At 47.0% G+C, this 20,021-nt stretch overlaps 1 protein-coding gene across 6 annotated transcripts in view; it reads right to left on the bottom strand.

Annotated features, from left to right (window-relative positions):
* Positions 1-899: 899 nt before the first annotated feature.
* Positions 900-20,021, bottom strand: part of PRKCQ (protein kinase C theta) — a 147,931-nt gene continuing 128,809 nt past the window's right edge. For 4 of the 6 annotated variants that reach the window (XM_047755233.1, XM_047755232.1, XM_047755235.1 and 1 more), the window contains 3 exons: positions 12,708-12,896; positions 4,492-4,620; positions 900-2,113 (listed from right to left, as the gene is read on the bottom strand). In XM_047755233.1, the coding sequence (XP_047611189.1) occupies positions 1,958-2,113; positions 4,492-4,620; positions 12,708-12,896 (474 nt within the window). In that variant the 3' untranslated portion in view covers positions 900-1,957. The remainder of the gene's footprint in view (positions 2,114-4,491; positions 4,621-12,707; positions 12,897-20,021) is intronic. The other 2 variants (XM_047755236.1, XM_047755237.1) reach the window with 1 other exon arrangement.

The raw sequence follows: 20,021 nt of genomic DNA, 5'->3' as shown, positions 1-20,021 counted from the left end.
GCGAGAGATGACGGGAGGGAAAGCAGGAAGAGGAAGACCCACGAAGGTTTCAAATAGACAAGAAGCTGAGCGATGCTGGGACATTCCGCCACCAGTGATGTGAGGGTCTAGCAGGAAAGTGATGCCCGTTTCACCTGTGGTGGCCTGTGGGGTGTGTGTGTGTGGGGGTAGGACCACATGAAGCTCCCTGGAGACGAGGAGGAAGATTACCTGCTTTGAGTGGAAGAATAAAACCAAGGAGGCGGAGGAATTAAAGGTGGAGTGAGAGGAAGGGCTCTGTCAGAGCATCTGAGGGGCTGAGATCAAAGAGGTCTTTCCTTGTAATAAAAAGCTACAGAGGGCGTTCCCGTGGTGGCTCAGCGGTTTATGAACCTGACTAGTATCCATGAGCATGGAGGTTTGATCCTTGGCCTTGCTCCGTGGGTTAAGGATCTGGCATTGCCGTGAGCTGTGGTGTAGGTTGCAGAAGCAGCTCAGATCCTGCATGGCTGTGGCTGTGGTGTAGGCCAGCAGCTGTAGCTCTGATTCCACCCCAGCCTGGGAACCTCCAGGTGCGGCCCTAAAAAGAAAAAACAAAAAGCTGCAGAGAGGCAGATGAGGATCTATGATATTCCACAAGAACTAGCAAGAAGGGCATCCTTGGGGGGAGGCAGTGTCAGCAGAGAGATTGGCGCTGAATTCAGGGGTTGGAGACGCTGCCTTCTAGAAATCCTGTGTAGGAGGGAAAGATGACTCTGATACCAGTGACTTAGGGTTATTGGAGTTTCTTTCCTGTTTGGGGATTTTTAATGTTTCTCAAAATGTACATCAGCTCAACAGCAGCTACCTTTTCATGCTGACTAAAACAGAACCAGGTTGGGAGGGGGGCCAAATAGAGAATTAAACTATTAGGAGGCATCTTTCTTTATTTCACTTTTTATTTATCTACCTCTTGTCATTGTCACAGCATTATCAAAATATACAAATAGTACAGATACTTTCAACATGTATAGCTAGAATTCTAATTAAATAAGACTGCTACAAATAGCATGCATGGGTTTTTATCTTGCATGAAGTCTCGAGAGACTTAGGAGTCATCCAATCATCAGTAATGGGCTAATAAAGGGATTGGGTTTTCTTTTCTCTAGAATTATGCACTTCATTTTTTTTCCCCATTCAAATGTGAGGGTGGTAAAATGAGAGACTGCCTCTGATACTGAAATCAGCTAAGGATGGTTGGACGGAAGGGTTCTACTGGCAGCAGTGAAATGACTCTATCCTTGTTGGACTCTAAATTTAATGTCTATGTTGACAAGACAACCAGAGTAGGGTTCTAGTAAACCATCCGCATCAATGACACAAATTCTCCCCACTTTCGTCTTTCCAATGAACCTCAGGGCTACTCAGAACAAATGGATTTGTAGATCTCAAGTCACAAGCTACATTTATTATGAAGAATTCCCATAAGTACCTGCTCAGGGCTTCCCCCACCCCCTACCCTTTACCCTTCCAGAGACATGAACAGAATAAAATGGGTTAGTGGTTACTTGTCTGGAGCTGAACGGAACCCATTTCTACCCCAGGCAACATGCTCTTTCAGTCTTGAGAAGTTTGGATTTTGCTCGTGTCCACACATATTTCATTGATCAGCGGTTGATGCCTGAAGAACCATACTTTACAGCAGAATTAAGTTTTCAAATCATTCACAGTGGGGGGAACCCTCTTTCAAGTAAATGACCGCGATTAGTAAGGACCTAAGGTCAAGGGTGGCCGTGAAAGGTGTCAGGGCATTGTCATTAGTGAAGCAGAGCTGGTTTCTGCTATGGATACAAAGTCAGTGAGGGGCTCCATGGTCCCAGCCTTCACTGTTGAGTGTTTCTTTTCTTTTCCAGGTTGAAAAGGAACCCAAGGTGTGTCACATGGACCAGTTCACCGAGGAAGGAGGACCCATCCCTTCGTGTGTCTGGAGAGGCAAGTCTCAGGATATCAACCTCTCCATCCCTGGGTTCATGAAGGAAAAGTTTCTGAACATGTTCTGGTCCATGCTGTTGATCAGCGCTCTGTCTGCAAATGACAGCCGGGGCTTCTCGTTCAAGAATTCTTTGTCGAAGTTGCTGCAGTCGTACGGTGATTTCTTGATCAGAGTTTTAGGGAGGGGGGAGAAAAAAAGGAAAGGAAATCAGCCACCGAATTCATTATCTTTCCTTTTGTCATCCAGGCTACCAGCTGTGTATGAAGAAGTGCATGTCTGCAAATAAGGTAATTCTCATGGTTGATCACGTAGGGCTTTTATCAAATGTCTCTAAGACCTGGAGTCATCAGCTTATCAACAGAATCGTTAAATTCATATAAAGGAATTCCATTTTGCATACATTCCAGGAGGACCTAATGCTTCCAGGTAAGAGTTTACATGAAGCAGGACTGGTAACCTTTGAAAAAGCCCCACAGAGGCAGGGGGTGGGGGAGCGGGAGGAAGTGGGAGGGGTGGATGGTGGGAGCGGAGGGACTGGAGGAAGAAGGAGTTTCAGATTATAAATCCCTGTTCTTCTAGTAACATCCCTCAGTGCCCTTGGGTCCCCCCCCCACACACACACACATTTATTTTATTGTTAAGCATCTTAAACTGTCTTCCAAAGACAGCACGGATTGGGAAAGACAACATCCCTGGTCGACTGGTGCCCATCACAAGAAACCTGTTCATAAACGCTCTTTAGCATGGTGTACCCTTGAACTTGAAAGATCAGGAGTAACCACTATCAACTGTCATCCTTATACGAGCGCAACTGAGTCAGGCCCTTCCCACCCCCAGAGGGGCCCCTGAGCTGCTGAAGCCAATGGCCTCTGCCTACAAACAGCTGCCTGGACCACAGGTCATGGAAATTCCTTCGTACAGGAGGAACTGGGAATTGTCCCATTGGCAAAGGGTAGCTCAAGGGTCTGATATTTTTGTGGAAAATATCAAGTCAATTGCAATCTACCATGGATGCTGAGACACAAAGGACACTGCTCTGATGAGCTAGAACAAGGCGAAAAATTCCTTTCATCACAAAGACCATTACCCCAGGTATTAGTAACGGTGTGGTAACAAGTAATGAGAGGTCCAGCCCGTGGGACCCCTGGAACATCTCCAGAGCATGGGGGGAATGTTGATCAGAGAACTCTTCCCACACTGCTGTTTCTGGCCACTCGCTGTCACGACTAAGAGCAAGACACGCGCCACCGTGAACAGCCTGCCTGAGGGGCACAAGCCCATGCCTCCTCCCTGCAAGGACGGGTCATAGCCTACCCGGTCACTGCTCCCTCCTTTCCAGAATCACCGGGAGGGGGTCAAGTTGGCAAATGTGCCACTTGGCTTTATGTCCTCTTAAAAGTTATTATTTATTTTTTAAGTTGTGGTAAAATGTACATTACATGAAAGTGACCATTCTAACCAATTTTGTGTACCGTTCAGGGGCATGAAGCGCATCCATATGCTGGGCCACCATGACCGCCATCCACCCCCAGAACTTCTGTCATCTCAGCATTTTCGCATCTTGTGGTGACCCAGGAAGTTCTGCCTTTTCTCACGAGGTGAGCGGCTGGCGGGTGGCTGTGCACGTGGGAATTTAGAGACCTGTTTTGTCCAAGGACCAGTCTACTTCTCAAATGGAGAAACACCTATTAATTACCACTGGGGATGTAGTTACAGGGACAGATGACACATGTCAGAGAATCTTGGAAAACACGGCTCCAGAGTTCCGGCCATTGGAGGCTGGCTTTACGCCCAGGCTTGGGTCACGCAGACTGGGACCACACAGCCTGGATGCATCCTCTGCAAAGCTCCCCATCACATCTGACGGTCCCCCCACATTTGTGGGGATCTGGTGTTGCTGTGGCTGTGGTGTAGGCTGGCAGCTGTAGCTCTGATTGGACCCCTAGCCTGGGAACTTCCATATGCTGCAGGTGTGGCCCTAAAAAGACAAAAAAAAAATTTAAACTTATACAATGTTATAGATCAATTATATCTCAGTTTAAAAAAATGAAAAAAAAAAAAGTTTGGGGTATGCCTAAGGCTCCTACATCTGAAGATTCATTCTTCCTGTGGCTACAATTTTTTTTTTCCTTTTTAGGGCTGCACCTGCACCTGGAGCACATGGAAGTTCCCAGGCTAGGGGTGGAATCAGAGCTGCAGCTGGCAGCCTACGCCACAGCCACGCCGGATCCGAGCCACATCTGTGACCTATGCTACAGCTTGCGGCAATGTTGGATCCTTAACCCAGTGAGCGAGGCCAAGGATTGAACCCACATCCTCATGGATACTACGTTGGGTTCTTATCTTGCTGAGCCACAATGGAAACTTCTCTGCAGCTACATTTGATGACACAGGTTAAATTCTGCAAATGAGTCACATTCCCTGCCACCCCTCCAAACCCAGTACCCTGGTTATGGTCAAAGAAGACCCCCCTGAGAGGTGGGGCTAGGGGTGAAGTGGGGATGACGACGGCAGGACCACTGGCTCCCGGGGCCCCTTACCACTTTAGGCCTGAACGGAGGGTCAATCTCCTTTCTTTCCAGCTCTTCCCAGTTGATCTCCCGGAACAAGGGGTGCTGGCGGATGTCTCCCCTCACCCCCAGGCGCTTCTCAGGCTCTCTTACGAAGAGCTGAAAGGGAGCAGAGGGGGAGAAGTTACGTCTCAGGGATGAAGCAGCCCCCCTTGGGTGCAGGTGCACCTAGCATGGGGGCCAGGACTGCACATGCGTGACTGACTCCACCAGGAGAAAATCGACAGAAAATCTGGCCATCCTGATTTTAAAGGCAGATCCTAAAGCAGATACAAGGAAACTGAGGCTCAGAGAAGCTTGGCAACTTGCTCAAGACCATGGGTCCAGCCAGCAGTAGAGCCTCAGTGATGAGCAGCCCCGTCCTACTTCCGCTGTTGGATGGTCTATCCTCTGAACTCTATAGAACATCTCCCCTTCCTTAAAGAAAGTAGCCCACCGTGTATCTGCACCACATTTTAAAAGGCGGCTTTCCTGCTAGAGGAGAAGCTCTGGAGGGCAGACACCAAGTACGTTTCTGTTTCTTACAGACTCCAGCGTGGCGCCACGGACCAAGCAGCTACTCCACGGGTGTGTGCTGGGTACGTGGCCAAGCTGTCTTTCCATTTAATTTTTCCCAGATCATGTGCCTTCAGTCTCTGTCTTCTGTTAGACTCTTGGCTTCAGCATATAGAGCAGCCCATAGACAAGTTCATGGCGAAACGTATTTCTCCGTGGACTCAGACGCCAGCAAGAGTCGAGAGATGGACGGAAATAAGTGACTTGCCCCATGTTCGTTCCCTTGAAAGGATCTTAGTAAGTGACTGACTCCCCTCTGAAGGACATCTGGATGGAACGAGATTCGAGAAGGCATGTGGCCCTAACCCGCCTCATGTTATAAAGCAGACACTTCAGGGAATCGGGTTGGAAGGAACTGCCTTGGGCCAAGGGCATGCATGCTCGGTGTTCCATTAGTTTCTTCCCAGGAACACGTGGCATTTTGAGCCTGGCATATGGACCTGGGAAATTTCAGAAACGTTTAAAGATAAAATGTATAAGGAGGGGATGATATGATCTCCAGCATCGAGACTCAGAATTCTTTCTAGTTTTGTACAGAAGAATAAATTTTCATCCTCTCCGCCCTGCAGCAGGCGCCCCCCCCCCCCCGCTCCGGTTCTAAAGATGCTCGTTGACCTTATGGAAGGTCACCGGCTCTGCTGCAGGGAGGCTGCTCTGAAGGAATACATGCTCATGCAGAAAGACTTGATTTTGTCCATAGAAGCTGTCAGAAGTGTGGTCTGTACTGACAGGAAAGAGTACACCCTGACATAAATGGCCAGGATGCATCTGGAGTTTGTGTAAATTTACTCGACTGTCCAGGAGAAAAAGCAGGGCTGGGCTGCCTCGGATGGCCCCCCGGGCTTGGCACCTGCCCCTGGAATCTTCTCTCCCTCTTCTGTCCCTCTGCCAACGGCTCTTTCTACAAAAGGGAGAGGTATTTCTATTTGAGAGCACGAATTTTCCAAACAAAAGGACAGGACATCCTGGATGAAGGGAAGAAAGGGGCGTGTCTTGGGTGACAGTCAACGAGACAGCGGTATCCCAACTGTACTTCTTGATGACATGCAGCCTCTCCTGCTGTGCGTTTGCTCAGTGCATGGCATGTATCTGCGTCCTGCGAGGGCTAAAGGGAATGGAGTCCAGTACTGATCCTCCTCCTGTTACAGATGCCATTGAATACTCTTCACTTAGCTTTCCCAGAGGCCCTGCGACTCTGGGTTTCACAACATTATCTGTAATTCTCTAGAGGAAGTTTCTCAGAAATGATATTACCTTTGATTTCTGCAGAAAAGGGAGCTTGAGGATGTGGGGGCTGCTGGATCAAAACTGTAGAGCCAAAGAGGCACAGAGGTGAAACTAGAAGCCAGTCTTACAATCAGCGACTCACAGGCTGGAAACTAATTTCTACTAGCCTAGCTCCTAGAACATGGGAGAACCCTCTTCTTCATGGACAAGAATAGAGAATTTTTATTAACTCACATGAGAAAGACTAAGCCCAGACTCTTCCATGTGGATTTAAAACCTCTTCCACCAAGAGGTTAAACCTCCTTCATCGGGAGTCCCATTTCCTCTCCTTCTTTATTCTCAATTGTCTTGGTTTCTGTCCAATTCGCCAAATTCACTGTCTACTCTCACAGCAAATCTCTTCCTGCCACTGAAACTCTGCAGATGACTCTTTTTGTCTGTTTGCTGGTGTTTAGTCTTACATTTAGTTTTGTTTTTAAACTGTTTATTTTGAAATAATTACGATCTTAGTCTGCTTGAGATGCTGGAACAAAAACACCACCGATGTGTAGGCTTAAACAGGAGACATTTATTCTCATGGTTCTAGAGGTGGGACATCCAGGGTTAAGGTGCTGGCATGGCCAGGTTCTGGGAAGCCTCTCTTCGTGGCTTGCAGGTGGCATGGCCAGGTTCTGGGGAAGCCTCCCTTCGTGGCTTGCAGGTGTCATGGCCAGGTTCTGGGAAGCCTCTCTTTGTGGCTCACCAGTGGCTGTCTTCTGGCTGTGTGTTTCCATGGCCTTTTCTAGGTGCATGTGTTTGAGGGGAGAGATTTCCTTCTCCCTCTTTTTTAAAGGGCACTAATCTCATTTTGAGGAATCATGATGTCGTCTAAACCTAATTACCTTCCCAAAGCCTCACCACCTAAAACCACCAGGCGGGGGTTAGAAGACTTCCACATGTGATTTTCTGGGGGGTGGGGGAGGACACACGCAGACCATGCATATGGATTCACAGGAAGTTGAAAAGATAGTACAGAGATGTTCCATGTACCTTTCACTCAGTTTCCCCGAGTGCTTCTGTCATAGACGATGAGAGTATAATATCAAAACCAGGACACAGGCACTGATACTGTGTATCTTGTTCTGTGTCATTTCATCACACAGGGAGGTCCCTATAACCACGTCTCCATAACCACCTTCACAAACAGGATCCAGAACCGTGCTATCACCACAGAGATCTCCCTTGGGCTCCCCTTTCAGAGTCATTCCCCTGCCTCCCCGGTCCCTAAGCCCCGCAGCCACTAATCGGATCACCATCTCTGCCACGTTGTCCTCTCAAGAATATCACACACGTGGACGCACACAGTCTGACCTTTTGAGATGGGCTTTTTTCCCTCCCACTTGGCTTAATGTCTTGGTGACCCATTCACATTGTTCTGTGAACCCATAGTTCCATCCTTTTCACTGCTGCATAATCTTCCACATGCATGACTTTACATCTTTTCTCCTCCGACCGGAAGTAATCCTTTCCTCCTCCCCAGTCTTCCTCTCCTCTGAGACCACCATTCCCAGTGTCTTTTTTCTTTCTTTGTCTTTTTGCCATTTCTTGGGCTGCTCCTGCAGCATATGGAGGTTCCCAGGCTAGGGGTCGAATCAGAGCTGTAGCTGCCAGCCTATGCCAGAGCCACAGCAACATGGGATCTGAGCTGTGTCTGTGACCTACACCACAGCTCACGACAATGCCAGATCGTTAACCCACTGAGCAAGGGCAGGGAATTGAACCCGCCTCCTCATGGTTCCTAGTCGGACTCGTTAACCACTGCGCCACGACGGGAACTCCCCCGGTGTCCTTCTACAGATGTACTTCGTTACCTCCAGCTGGCCCCACTTACATCCTCCCTGTGGCATGCCGGGAAATCACCCTTTGCCAGATGGAGCTGGGTTTAGGCAGCACAGCTGTTCGGCTTTAAGTAAAGGTAGGTTACAGCGGCTGCACCAGAGCCTCCAGACCCCCAAGCCGTTCCCGTTTCCCCCTTTCTGGTGAGTTTGGATGGCCCAGGACTTCTCAGCGCCCCCTTTGTGCTGTGGGTTGAATTGTGTTCCCTCAAAACTGATGTGTTGAATCCCTAACCTGTGTGAGGGTACTTGGAGGAAGAAAGTACTTAAGGTTAAATGAGGTCACAGGGTGGGGCCTGAGCCTATTGGCTCAGGGCTTATAAAAGAGGAGACGCCATCGCACTCTCGCGAGAAAGCAGACCTGCAAACTGGGTGTGGAACTCTCTCTGCTGGGCCTGGCCCCGGACCTTGCCCCGGACCTTGGACTTCGGACTTCCAGCCTCCAGACCTGTAAGTGAGTTTCTGTTGTTTAAGCTGCCCAGTCTATGGTGTTTTGTTCATGGCAGCTGGAGACAATTAACACACCTTAGTTAAGTCTTTCCAAGAGCCAAGTGTAGGATAAATGTAGCACCTGTAATAATACCTGAAATTGCCTTTATGGACAGCAAAACTTCACATTCCCGTCCTGCTAATTTATTTTTACTGCTGTCATCTTTTTTTAAAAATTGGTTAATTTTGAAATTAGCTTTCATTTTATATGTGTTTTGTTCAGTCATTAAAAGTGAATTTAATTGGCCGTTTGGGGAGTTTTCTAAGTTTATGGCTTGCTTGGATCAGAGAGCAAGTGAGAATTGAGTGAGACTGGCTCAGATGTTTACACACCGTCAGCCTCGGGCTGGGACTCCTACGAGGGCTTTGTCAGCACTTGAAGTTCAAGATCTTGGTTCCTTAGGGAGAATGCCGTGAGAATGCTCAACATTTCAACACCCCAGACAACCTGACAGTTGTATCAGAAAGGCAAACGTGTATTATGCCCTAAAATTTAATTCTGAGTCGTTCTTCATGAGAAAAAAAGCAGATTAGTGAAAAAAAGGTAGGCAGGGTAATCCAAGTTTGGATTTCAAATCCATGGACAGCGTCTAATGGTGAAGGATCTTATCCTGGTCCCCCTTTCATTATAAGATGAGCAAGGCTAAACATTATTTCCCTAAATGATTTGTTTTTAGCCGGCTGAGATGAATTTCCAGAAACCAAACCGTCTTGTTCAAAACACCTGTATTCTCGGTCCACTGCCTTTTGACTTGCTGGGCTTTTGGCCACATTGGTAGGTCTCTTTGGCCCCCAGAGGTGCTGGGACAGCTCAGCAGGTGTAGGCGCTTACTATGATAGCAGCTCATTAGCATGGTGTATTAGCAGGATTTTCATTTTCTAGCACATGGCGCTCACATGGCAGATGGTATTTTGTATCCTCAGCAAAGACAACCTGGGGCTTTAAGGTCTAGATCATTAACGGTGGCTCTCAGGTGCTCCTCATGTGTCTGTGTGGGTGCCCGGGAGCTCCTGGTTTCTTAACCAGTGAGTCTCAGAGCCTGGTTTGCTTCTCTAGCACTAGCGCCAGGTCTTAACTGATCCTGGGCTGTCATGGGTGGGGTCTGACTGTTGCTTTGATGCTAAGTTCTGGAGACTGCTGCTGAGATGGTAGAAGACTGCACTCTCTAGGTTTCAGGGTGGAAAATACATCAGGGTGTCCCGTGGATGCAGGTCGGGGATGTGAGGAGAGCCGGTCTGCATCCGTCCGAAGTGCTGCCCGGGAGAGCCCGCTCAGCAGCAGCGGGTCCTGCTGGGATGGGGTGTGGCTGGAGTGGGATTCAGTCCAGTAGCTGGGCTGAGGGATGGATCCAGGAGCCTGCACCTCAAGGGCTTCCGTCAAAGATGTCCCCAGGGACAGGATTTCCAAAACACCTGTCTGAATCCCATAGAAAGCCTTGGCTTGAAAACCCAGTGGATTCCAAGAGCATGAAGCCCCCCGGCCGTGGAAGAGCAGTTCTTTCTCCTCCTCATTCCTCCATCCTCTCCCTGTGTTTGGTCGGAAATAGAAACACAGGAGATGGGGAAGAAGAGGACATGCATGCAGGACACAATGTGAACAGACACCCTTTTCCAAAGCTGGGTGGCGGCCATGCACTTGGCCAGGGGAAAGGGAGTGGGAGTCTGTGCTTTTAAGATGGACATGATGGGAGTGGCCGTCGTGGCTCAGTGGACACCGAATCTGACTAACATCTATGAGGACGCAGGTTGGATCCCTGGCCCCTGCTTAGTGGGTTAAGGATCTGGCATTGCCGTGAGTTGTGGTGTAGGTTGCAGATGCAGCTTGGATCCTGTGTGGCTGTGGCTGTGGCTGTGGTGTAGGCCAGCAGCTGCAGCTTTGATTCAACCCTTAGCTTGGGAAGCTCCATGTGCTGCATGTGCGGCCCTAAAAAGACAAAAAACAAAAAAAAACAAACCAAAACCTTTAAGATGGGTGTGATGACTTGTGTCTTGGACAGAACAGCTTTGCTTTCTTGGCTGAGATGGTGTCTCATAATGTAGGAGGGACGAGAAGTTGGTCTTTTATCTAAAAGTGAGCTGAAAATCACTTGTTCTATCCAAGCCTTCATCCGGGGCAGGGAAAGATTTTTTTCATGGTAAGTTTCCGGTGTAGAGCATTATAATTCAGCCTCTGCACCCGCTCCAGCGTGATCACCACCAAAGCCTGGTTACCCCTCCTTCACCACAGCGTTGCCCCCTTCACCCAGCATTGCCCACCCTGCCCCTTCTCCTCTGGTGACCATCAATCTGTTCTCGGTATCCATGAGTTTGTCTTTATTTTTTAGGTTCCACGTGAATGAAATCCCACAGTACTTGTCTTTGTCTTATTTCACTGGCACAAGACCCTCTCCATTCGTGGTGTTGCACATGGCAACATTTCACTTTTTTGGGCTAATGTTCCATTGGGTATACATTCCACCTCTTCATCTGGTCGTCTATTGACAAACACTTGGATTGTTTCCATTTCTTGGCTATTTCAAAGAAGGCTGCAATGAACACAAGGGTACATATATCTTTTCCAATTCGTGTTTTCGTGCTCTTTGAATAAATACCCAGAAGTGGAATACGGTATGAGTGTATTGTCATTCTAGTCGTAACTTTTTGAAGGATCTCCATACTTGCTTCCACAGTGGCTCTACCATTTGACATCCCACCAACAGTGGTCTTCCACCATTGGAGTTCCACTTTTTCACATCCTTGCTGGTACCTTCTCCCATCTTCTTAATAGCAGCCATTCTGACAGGTGTGAGGCGATAGCTCACTGTGGCTTTGGTTTGACGTGTAGTTTCCCTAGTTAGTGATGCTGAGCATCTTTTCATGTGCCTATGAGCCATCTGCTCATCTTTGAGAAAATTGTCTATTCAGACCCCTTCATCCATTACATTTTGTGTTTTTAAAATTAAAGTGTAGTTAATTTACAGCGTTGTGCCAGTTTCTGTTGTACAGTATAGTAACCCAGTGATACACACACCTTCCATCATGGTTTTTTCTTTCTTTCTCATAGTATTTTCCAGCATGTTCTATCCCAAGAAACTGGATATAGTTCCCTGTGCTATACAGCAGGCCCTCACTGCCCATCCATTCTAAATGTCGCAGTTTGCATCTGCTAACCCCAAACGCCCCGTCCATCCCACTCCCTCCCCCTCGGCAACCACAAGTCTGTTTGTTCTCTATCTCTGTGAGTCTGTTTCTTGTCTGTGGATAGGTTCATTTGTGCCATATTTTGGATTCCACGTATAAGTGCTATCATGTGGTATTTGTCTTTTTCTTTTTGACTTCTCTTGGTATGAGAATCTCTAGTTGCATCCATGTTATTGCAAATGGCATCTCATTCTTTTTTATGGCTGAGTAGTAGTCCATTGTATATATCTACCATTTTAAAATCAGACTGTCACTGAGCTGTATGAGTTCTTTTATATTTTGGATGTTAATCCCTTACCAGATATGATTTGCAAGTATCCTCTCCCATTCAAAGTTTTCATTTTGATGATTTCGTTTGCTGTGCAGAAGCTTTTTCATGTCATGTGGTCCCATGTGTTTCTTCCTGCCTTTGTTTCCCCTGTTTATGGGTCAGATCCCCCCAAAATATCTCTGGGGCTGATGTTAATGAAGTTACCGCCTATACGTTCTTCTAGGAATTTTATCATTCCGGATGGACTGAACAGATTTAGTAGGGATTACGGGAAACAAGTTTAAGTTTTAAGCCCCAAATAGCTTTTGTTCAATAGACATCTCAAAGTGAAGCTATTTAAGAGTCCTGGAACTGGTTCCTGGGTGTTTTTTGCACGGGAGGGTCTGAGACTCCTTTTGATAGCTCATGCTCATCCTATCGGTGCCTCAGTTAAAGCAAGGGTGCGCATCCCCTTTAAATCTGGTTCAATGCAGCTACTGTTTACTCTGTTTACTCTGCCGGGTATAAACCCGAACAGAGCAATGGACAGGAGCACCGAGGAGAAAGCCTAGTATTAAACCTAGGAGGGTTTCCTCCAGGCCATTTCTTACCTTCACTAAAAGGTCCTTTGCCTCCTTCTCGAGCCATCGTGGGTAAAAGGGACTGTCCATGCGGATGGAGTGGAATAGCTCCTCTTCGTCCTGCCCGTGGAACGGGGACTGGCCGATGAGCATCTCGTAGAGAAGGACGCCGAAGGACCACCAGTCCACAGAGTGGTTGTACTTCTGACCCAGTAGGATCTGCAGGACCAAATGGCAGGGACCTAATGACTAAAAATGAGCCTCTCTACAAAACAGAAACAGATCGTGCACGCGGAGGGCAGACTTGTGTCTGCCGGGCAGGGGTGGGGGAGAGGGGAACAGGCGGGGAGTTGGGGGCTAGGAGATGGAGACGGTTACATTTAGAATGGATGGGTGACAGGGTCCTGCTGTACAGCACAGGGAACTGTGGCTGGTCCCTTAGAGTGGCTGGGTCACTTTGCTGTACAGCACGAATTGAAGGAACATTATAAATCAACTACACTTTAACCAAAACATGAACAAAGATAAAAACGAGGTTGGTCTGAACGCCCTGCCTGGATGTCTCAAGGCCACCCAGGCAATAGCTCATGATGAAGACAGCACATGGTTTTACAAAGATGACACTGAAACTTTCGAGAAGCTAGTGGCTAGGTAGAAGTGAGTGGGCAGTGCCAAAACTGGGCACACGTTCTTGAGTTTCAACCTCTCTCCTCTCTCTCTCTCTCTTTTTTTGCCTCTGGCCTTAAGCGAAACAACTGACTTGCCCCGCCAACCTTTATTTTCCCACACGTGGGTGGCAGATCCAGACTTAAGAGAGCTAGGTTTTCCAGGCCCTTCAGTGCCTTGAGGTGAAGCGCTAAACCAGACCACATGTTGTGTGGCATCTGTGGTCCTGAGTCTTTGCCTAAAACATCAAGCTTCCAAAGAGGTCATCTGACATAGCCCACCCTTAAAGCTAACAGGTCATGGTTCCGAAGAGTCAAGTTTTGTGACTCTGCTGAGAGAGACCAGGAAAATGAGCTGTTCAAATCCAGAAACCAAGACCTCTCATTGCGACATGTGGTGACACTGTGACACTTGTTAGCAGTGTTTGGAGGGGAAGGAGTCTGGTCGGTCCTTTAGGGAAGTGGATTTAAAGTCTGGAGTCCCCCCTAACTTTTAAAGAGATTCCTGTCCACATTCCTGGCATAAAAGTCTTCGTATTCTGGCCTTCCAGCAACTTCCTTATTTAACGGGGAAAGATTCCGTGTTGTCATCCTGCTCAGGGCCTGTCATCCCAACAAGGCAGGCCACGACCGTCTCTAAAACAGTACACACGGCCCATCCGTGGATGAATGGATCAGCAAAATGCGGTCTCTCCACAGAGCTAAGTATGAACTCAGCCCTAAAGAGGAAGGAAATTCGGACACACACTTCAACATGGATAAGCTCTGAGGATGTTACGCAAAGTGAAATCGGCCAGATACACAAAGACAGCTGCTGTAGGATTTCACTTATATGACACATCTAGAGAGTCCAGTTTATAGACAGAAAGTGGAATGATGGTTGTCAGGGTTTGTAGGGAAGCAACAGTTGTTTAATGGGGACGGATTTCGGTTGTACAAGATGGAAAGTTCTGGAGACCTGGCTGTGCAACAGTGTGGATATACTCAACGCTACTGCACTGCCCTCTTAAAAATGGTTACGACTGGGAGTTCCCGGCGTGGCGCAGTGGTTAATGAATCCGACTAGGAACCATGAGGTTGCGGGTTCGGTCCCTGCCCTTGCTCAGTGGGTTAATGATCTGGCGTTGCCGTGAGCTGCGGTGTAGGTTGCAGACGCGGCTCGGATCCTGCGTTGCTGTGGCTCTGGCGTAGGCCGGCAGCTTCAGCTCTGACTGGACCCCTAGCCTGGGAACCTCCATATGCTGAGGGAGCGGCCCAAGAAACGCAAAAAGACAAAAAAAAAAAAAAGGTTACGATGGTGTATTTTATGGTATATATATTACATCACTGTGAAAGCCAGTACTGGGGAGTTCCTCTGTGGCTCATGGACTCGCATCCATGAGGATGTGAGTTCGATCCCTGGCCTCACTCATTGGGTTAAGAATCCAGTGGTACCACGAGCTGCGGTGTTGGTTGCAGATGCGATTCAGATCTGGCGTGGCTGTGGCTGTGGCTGCGGCCGGCAGCTGCCGCTCTGATTCAACCCCTAGCCTGGAACTTCCATATGCTACAGGAGTGGCCCCCAAACAAAACAAAACAGTACTTGGTAGGAGCATAAGAGCAATTTGTGAAATGGAGAAGAAAAATCTTTGTTTTTCATGAATGCTGCTCCCAGGTAGGCTTGGGGCAAAGCTGCTTTATTATCCAAACCCAAGTGAGGATGGGAAAACAGGTTTGAAAGCACCAAATTTAAAAAGCAAGAATGGGACCCTCTTGGCATAGACACCCTTTCCATCCTTCGACTTAAGGCTTAATTCAGTGCATCTAGTGAATGTGTGCACATACAGGCGTGTGCACACATGCACACAGGCCGTCTTAGGATTGGCTTTTTCTCTTCGTCTTAAACGGGCCTTTGGAATGAATGGCAGGATTGTAGCACTGATGGCTTTAGCAAAGAAAAATGACACTGCAGTTCTAAGCCAGTTTCATATTTGCTAGGGGAGTGCTGGCGAGCTTTCTGATGGGGCAGAATAATGCTCACAGCAGCCATTTCTGACCCCCCCCCTCCCCGGTATGTGTCTGGGCAATGAGATAGGCTTGGAAGCGAGGCTCAGGGAACTGAAAGGGTCTCTAACACAAGACTTGCTAAGCAAACACACCACCACCAACTGTGATGATCACACAGATGGTTGCAGGTTCTACAACACTGCGTGGTTTCAGGCAGACTCCTTGAACCCTCTTAACCTCATCTGGGAAAAGTGGTGATGCTGTGGGGTCAGCTTATTACTGGGTGACTGACATTCCCTTGAAAAGCAGGAGAGACAAAATGCTCTGCCTCATGGAAATGACTCTGTGTTCTATGTTAAATGGGTGCCAGTTCATCAGGACAGATATTTGTGAAAATAAGAGTTAAGTTGCAAGCAGAATTTTGCCATCTACTGCTGATTTCCAGTATAAAGATGCTACCTATTGGCCTTAACTCAATATTTGGATACTAAAGTTTAGAAAAAAATTCACTTAGCCCTAAGGACTAGTGTAAAAATAGACCCAGAGAGAATGATAAAGAAAATAAAGATGCCCACACAGCACAGTCTTAGTTAACTAAATTTGCCTTCACTGGGATCCAGCTCACACACAATTCGTAGGATGTGCCACAAGGGGGAGCCCAAGGCAACCAGGAGCTGCTCTGAGTTTGCATTTTGGTAATAAATAACTTCATTTGGCTGGAAAATGAACAGAAATTTGGAGGATAGGAGACAGCTGTGATGGAAATTAAGTCTTCCAAGGCAGGTGATTTTAATAAATATTTTTGGACTTAAGTTAGGAAGAAGCAAAATGCTGATTCCCATTCAATTACACATTTTGTACAGACAGAATGTTTGCAAATGCTTGCTGGTGTGTACTGGTTGTTTCCTGGATTTTGTGTGTGTTGTATGTAAGAACCCCTGAGGTAGGTCCTGCTACCCCTGTTTAACAAAGGATGGTGATTGGACCTTAGAGAGGGGTCCTGTCTTTAAGGTCTCCTGGTTAGTGAGTTGAAAGCTATGTTCTGGACTCTGGGCTTCTGGCATTTCACTACATGATGTTCCTTTCCTGTTAAAATGTTGTCCCCAGGATTTAGACCTCCACTTAACTTGGCTACACTCAAACTAGTCTATATTTTTAAAGAAACTGGTGGAGAAGCACTGGCTGGAGCGGCCCTTTATCTCAACCCCTGATGCCACCTTATGGCCATGCTGTCTTTTGTCCTGTCCTCTCCCCATCTTTATTCAAGTAATTCCGATAATAATGATGTCACCGTGTCATGTCAGCATCCTTCTTTCTCTCTTCGAGCAAGAGAGGGCTGCACCTCCACCCGTCTTGTGGAGCTAGTGAGTGGCGGGCTGTACAAGGCTTCATTGCATTATACACAGTGGAGGAATGTCATTAAAAAACCAAGAGTCCACCCGTACCTTCAGGGTTCTGGTCTGTAAGTGACTCCTGCTTTCTCCAGGGAGCTGCTTCTACATGTTGCAGTTCCACCTGGACTTACTAAGTGGCTAGTACATATTAAAAGCGTGTCTCCCTGTTTCTCTATTCTTTGTTAAAATGGGCATGGACCTCCAATTATCCTTTAGACCCTCAATCCTTTAACCATGACTTAGGGAACTGCAGAGCTTTTGAGAAGGTCTCTGGAGACATGGACTGTGAGACTATCCCCAAGTTTCAGGGAGAACGGTCGGCTTTTTGTGCATCCTTCCTGATACTGTGTGCAATGCGTTTTTAAATTTTACCTTTTTTTCTTTTTAAAAATTGATGTATAATTATTTACAGTGTTTTGTTTCTGTTTCAAGTCTACAGCAAAGTGGTTCAGTGATACATAGATTTTCAGATTCTCTTCCTTTATGGCTTATTATAAGGTATTGAATGTGGTTCTGTGTGCTATACAGTAGCTCCTTCTTGTTTATCTACTTTGTATACAGTAGTGTGTAGCTGTTAATTCCAAGGTCCTAATTTATCTCCCCACCCCCACTATCCCCTTTTGTAACCGTAAGTTTGTTTTCTATGCATGCATTTATTTTTGTGTTTTAGATTCTCTGCTCACATCTTTGGGGAAAGGGGTAATGGGTGAGTGAGATAAAGGAAAAACTTCACAAAGGAGATAGTGTGTGAATGGAGCTTTGAAAAATGGGCATGATTTTGATGGAAAAGGGAGAGACTAGAGAGACTTATTGTATAAAAGAGGCGAAGAGGTGGAAAAACCCAGCACATATTCAAAGATGGACCACAGACACGGTGTGGTCATTCAGGGAACAGATGATGGGTGCTCTGAGCTGTGGGGGAGGAGACTAGACATTAAGGTGGGTAAATCATAGTCCCTAACTGTGAAAGGCTTAGTTTATTGGCAAATTGAATTATGGTCGCACAGAGGAGGAAACAACTGATTACTCCAAGAAGACAGAGGCATCTTTAGGAAGATGACTTTAGAGGTGGGGAGAACTACAGACATGGCTAAGAAATATGAGAGATGCAGGAAGATGGGAGTCTTGGGACCTATTATTAAGGACCTCTGCCTGGGATTTTGGTTTGTACCCAGCTGATAATGGGGACTTGTTGAAGGTTTTAAAGTCATGGTGTAGCAGGTTTTCGCATTAGAAAGGCAATCCTGGTGGAGCAGTGGCCTTCAGATCAGTGGATGCACCCCAGGGACCAACCAAATGGTGCAATGAGTAGTAGGAAGGCAACATGAAATCTTGTATTCACGGGAGTTTAAAAAAAATCTAAGAATGGCACTGGTGCCTTCATTCAGAAATGTGAACAGTGACTAGGCTTCCCGAGGGAGGCATGGGAAGCCTCATCTCAGAAGACATTGGTGGTGGGTTCCCTAAGACCATTTGTTTTCAGCACATTGTAAGGTGTGTCACTATTAGGATAATTTATTATCCCAAGGTGTGTCATTTATGTTGCATACGAAACTAAGGGGATCAGTGGGCTCTGTTTTAACTAAACTCGTTTTCACAAAATGTAAAGTCCTTAAAAAGTTATCTGCTGAGAGGCGTGGCTCAAAGACCATGCTAAATAATGCAAAGTAGAAAATGGCAGTGCGGAGCTCTCTTACTCCTAGTACAAGCTCTTGGTCACATCATAATCAGGCTAAAAATAAGGACGATCTCATCAGTTATGAAGGGATGTTGGCTAAATCAGATTTATCAAACATTGTTTGGAATGCTGGGCTTGGGACATTCCCATTGTGGCTCAGCGGAGACGAGCAGACTAGTATCCTGAGGATGCAGGTTCAAGCCCTGGCCTCACTCCGTGGGTTAAGGATCTGGTGTTGCCCTTTAGGTCACAGATGTGGCTCAGAGCCTGCGTTGCTGTGGCGTAGGCCTCAGCTGCAGTTCCAATTAGACCCCTAGGAACTTCCATATGCTGCAGGTGTGGCCCTGAAAAAAAAAATGCTGGGCTTATATTCACTCTTCTCAACCATGAATCTTCCTCATGTACATATTGTAGTGTCTTATCTTACAGTGTAAATTTCTGAGCTAACTTTTTCAGCGATGAGCCAAGAAAAACCAGATCTTCGCGTCCCAGAATCACAAAGTGTTGAACTAAGATTTTTAAGCTAATCTCATTATTTTAATGAAGCACAAAGGTTCGTACTACTAATAGAATAAAACTTATTTAAAGCTACTGCCTATTTCATCTTCAGTTCGATTGTATGCATGCTTTATAACACAGTCGTAGTTGGTGATCAGTGTCTAAGACTCATATATAATAAATATACATATGCTGGGGTGCTTTTTTAACTGATGAGGAAGCATGATGGGAAAGCTTGAAAGTATGTAAAGAGGATGCTGGGCAGCTGGGTAGTGATGGAGAGGAAAGCCAGGGATAAAGGCATCACGAAGACCAGACATGTTGAGGGCTTGGGGTAGGGCAGCAGCAGTAAGAGGACATTGATTTATTTCTCCAAGGGATTTGTTTTGAGGATCAAGAAAGAATCAAGGGAGATTTTTATTTCAGTCACAAGATTGGGGAGGAGAGAGTATGTACGTGAAGTCATGAGGTCTACGTTTAGAAGGTCTTGGTGTTAGAACCTGAGAGGGATAAGGAAGGAGGAGCAAGCTTGGAGAGTTCCTAGTTGCCTGGACAGGACACTGGATGGAGGGACGTGGATGTAATTCATCGAAAAAGAGATAAGGAGGGCGGCAACTTCAACAGAGCAAGTGGGTTTGAGATCTGTTATGTTTGAATGGCCCTTGACAACTGGGGATCTCAAGCAAGAAAATGGACGTAATGGGTTTGGAGCCAGAAGTGTGGGCTGGCTGAACTGATTTTGGAGCTGAAATCATTATAAGTACAGCTGTTCAGGGAGCATGTACACGAAGAAAAGAGGACAGAGAGTGGCAGTGCGGGAAGACGAGCATGCCTGAAGATGAGAGGACGAGACAGAAGCTACTTTCTGGAAGATGCTGAAGCAGACAGTCAGAAAGGAAGGATTGCTGGGGAAAGCAGAGGGCATAAGGCACTTATAAACAGGACAGTGAAAAGGCACAATTTCTTGCTGAGGCCAACCCTGCATTTAAATAAGGTGCAATCAAAATGAAGTACAGACCCACAGCCCAGAGCCTCCTATTTCTCAGCCTGAGGATGCTACAATTACTTGGGCAATGACTGGGATTTGCCACTCAATTTTGTTTTGCCCGGGAGACCCGAGGTC

The sequence above is a fragment of the Phacochoerus africanus genome, chromosome 12, assembly GCF_016906955.1.
Source record: "Phacochoerus africanus isolate WHEZ1 chromosome 12, ROS_Pafr_v1, whole genome shotgun sequence".
Taxonomy (NCBI): Eukaryota; Metazoa; Chordata; class Mammalia; order Artiodactyla; family Suidae; genus Phacochoerus; species Phacochoerus africanus.
This window is presented reverse-complemented; position numbering and strand designations above follow the sequence as displayed.